The sequence below is a fragment of the Temnothorax curvispinosus genome, unplaced genomic scaffold (assembly GCF_003070985.1).
Source record: "Temnothorax curvispinosus isolate PA1 unplaced genomic scaffold, ASM307098v1 QBEX01013232.1, whole genome shotgun sequence".
Lineage (NCBI taxonomy): Eukaryota > Metazoa > Arthropoda > Insecta > Hymenoptera > Formicidae > Temnothorax > Temnothorax curvispinosus.
Window position 1 is genome coordinate 1 of NW_020223012.1, and position 3,044 is coordinate 3,044.

The 3,044-nt window shown below is 37.5% G+C and overlaps 1 protein-coding gene across 1 annotated transcript in view; it reads left to right on the top strand.

The window, feature by feature from the left end:
- Positions 1 to 1,092: 1,092 nt before the first annotated feature.
- The window catches only part of LOC112463445, a gene marked incomplete at its 3' end in the record, with an annotated part of 2,461 nt that continues 509 nt past the window's right edge, over positions 1,093 to 3,044 (top strand). Inside the window, exons 1-2 of the mRNA XM_025029856.1 lie at positions 1,093 to 2,431; positions 2,498 to 2,814. Of these exons, the coding sequence (XP_024885624.1) occupies positions 2,295 to 2,431; positions 2,498 to 2,814 (454 nt within the window). The remainder of the gene's footprint in view (positions 2,432 to 2,497; positions 2,815 to 3,044) is intronic.

The window sequence follows — 3,044 nt, forward strand, 5'->3', positions numbered from 1 at the left end:
TATGGGATTACAGGAAATTTCACTCTGTTAATAGAATACTTTTTTTTTGGGTGTAAGACGTGTATACCTAGGGTACGAGATACGGTATAAGTAGATAAGTAGATAAGTAAGTCTACTCTGTCTCGGCGTCTTCGATCTAAAGTGAAGTAGTTCGCCATGATGTTGAGTGTGGAAATCGTATGTCTGTCCTTCTCCATCGCTCACGGAGAAAAACAGACATACGATTTTTCTCCTTCTTCATCTTATTGACCGCCATATTGTTGAGTGTGCAAACCATTTCACGGGTTTTGGCCTGAGTGAACATGCTGTATCTACTTATACTGTGCCTAGAATTAAAAAATAATAAAATGCAATTTATTCACAAGTACAAAGTAACGTTAGCCACGCAGAAATTATTATAGATAACAATAGTACGGGTACAAAATTCGGTTTTGTGAAGCGCAAACGAAAGCCAGAGCTTTATTTACGCATCAGAGTTTCTTACTCACGCATCATGGAAATGTACGCCCTTAATCTGTACACCATTCTTCTGTACACCCTTTACAAATATAGAAAGAAGATATCAAAAGATAAAAATGCGTTAAATCATTACAATGTTAAATTTACGTGAAAATACATGTACACGGAAAATCTCGAGATTTTAAGCCTTTTTTTCTCTCTGCGGTTACACATGCTTGCGTTTTCATGCCAAACCGTGTCCATGATATCGTGTTAAAACTTACAGTAAATGAACGTTTCGGCCAAACAAATTCGACCGAACTTCAACTAATGACATAATGTGCGCCTTTAAATGGAGGGATAAAAGCTATAGTAATGTAAGTCAATATTTTAAAAAATTTGACACTATGGCTTTTACCCCTCCAAATAAAAAAAAATATAATTATACTCAATGTATACAAAATAGAAAATAATAGGCGTTTAACTTGTACACGTAAGTGAATCTCGTATCATTAATGTGTACTGTAAAAGTGTACTTGGCGCCTATTTTGCATATAATAAAAAAATTTCTTATTAATTATTTCGGCTCGTGCGGAGGAAAATTATTTTATTTTTAGATATAATTAATTTCTAAATATTGAGCAAGACATAATATATTAACTTTTTAATGGCTAGTTAAGAAGATATTCGATTTCGAGGATGCAACGCGTGAAATTCGACTAAGTCCGCATAAAAATTTTTTTTGAAAGTTTTAGGTGTTCTGGTAAGAATTTTAGATAGAACTTTAAAAGTTCTGAAATAATTTCTATGATCAAAAGCGATCCGGTCACTAGTTAAGAAAATATTCGACTTCGAATGTCTGCCGTGAATGGCATTTGCGTAACTTTTGATGATTTTTTAAAACAATTCTAAGATTTTGCAATTTTTTACTTATCAAGAACTCTAGAACTTTTCGAAAGTGTTATGTGGAGTTGACTTTAGTTTCGCGCGCGATCGATAGTGATAAGCAATGCGTGCGAACATCGATAAATCGAGACATCGATACAATGGCATCCGCGACTACCGGCCAAGAGCGGATACGATCGTCTCTTGTCAGAACCACGAGACACACGCAGCTAGTCAGAACCATTCCTAATCCATAATATTACATATTATATTATTCGTGAATAAAGGCATAATTATATTCTGAATCAAGAGTATTCATTACTTTGTTGTGCCTACGTACAATCACAACAAATTTGGCGACGAGGATTATGGAAAGAACGACATAAGCGAAATATAATATTCGCAGTTACACAGTACGTACGACTAAAATAAAAAGTGTCTCGGTGCCATTACAAAGCAAGCATGGCTTTACAACCAGCACAAGAATCAGCAATTCCGGGGTCATTCGCGATCGAAGCTTTCGATCCATCGTCCTCTACATGGAAAAGATGGGTGCAACGCTTACAGGGCGCTTTCTTAATTTTCGGAATCAAGGATAATGCGAGGGTTCCCTATTTATTACATTACGTAGGAGCCTCGGCATTTGATGTACTATGCGATCGATTGGACCCGATTGATCCGTTCAGCCTTACGATGTGTTGGTACAGAAACTCGAGGAATTTTACGAACCGGCACCCCTGGAAATAGCAGAGAACTACCGTTTCTACCAGAGGAAGCAAGGAGAAAAAGAAACAGTGCAGCAGTTCGTGGCAGCTCTCCATAAGCTGAGTATCCACTGCAAATTCGGAGAGTATCTCAAGACGGCGCTACGTAACCAATTCGTATTCGGCCTATTAAATAAGAAGGCTCAAGCTCGTTTATTGGAAAAAAAGGACTTGAACTTCGACGAGGCGGTAAAAATAGCCATTACAATGGAACTATCTGAGAAGAGTTCGCGGCAGATGAAGGGCGCCAGTTCAACGTCAACAGGTATCGATCTTCTAAAGGCGGGGAAGAAAGCCCCAGGGAAGAATACAGGTGACAAGCAGTTCAAACCAGGGGCCAGGAAGTATACTGCAAATACGTCTAATTCGAGTAATAAGTCTGATGTAAAAACTAATATTTAGTGTTTCAGATGTGGTAAGGCACATTTAGCTTCTAAGTGCACGCTCAGTCGAGATATTCGTTGCCATGGCTGTGGGAAGCAGGGGCATCTGCGGACAGTTTGTTTTGCGAAGGGCTCGACAAATCAATTACAGGAGATTCTGAGCTTGGAGCATGTAAATTTCCGGGAAAAATTTTTAACAACTTTTGAAATTAACGGGAAACCACTAGAGTTCGAGGTTGACAGCGGAGCTGCAGTAACAGTCGTAAGTGAGCAGGTTATTCATAGTATCTTTCCAGAAGCGACCATACATAATACGCAGTTACAATTAATTTCATACTGCAGTCGTATTTTGCGTAGTAAAGGATTTATTACAGTTAATGTTAAATATAAGAATATTGCAAAACGACTTAACATGTATATAGTAGTTGGTAATAGAAAACCTTTATTGGGTAGGGAATGGATACGTCAATTATGTAATGAAAATGATTTCCTTGTTCCTAGTGAGTCAGTAAATGAAATGACAGTATTAGCTACAAATAAACTACATGCAATACTTGAAAATTACAAAAACGCA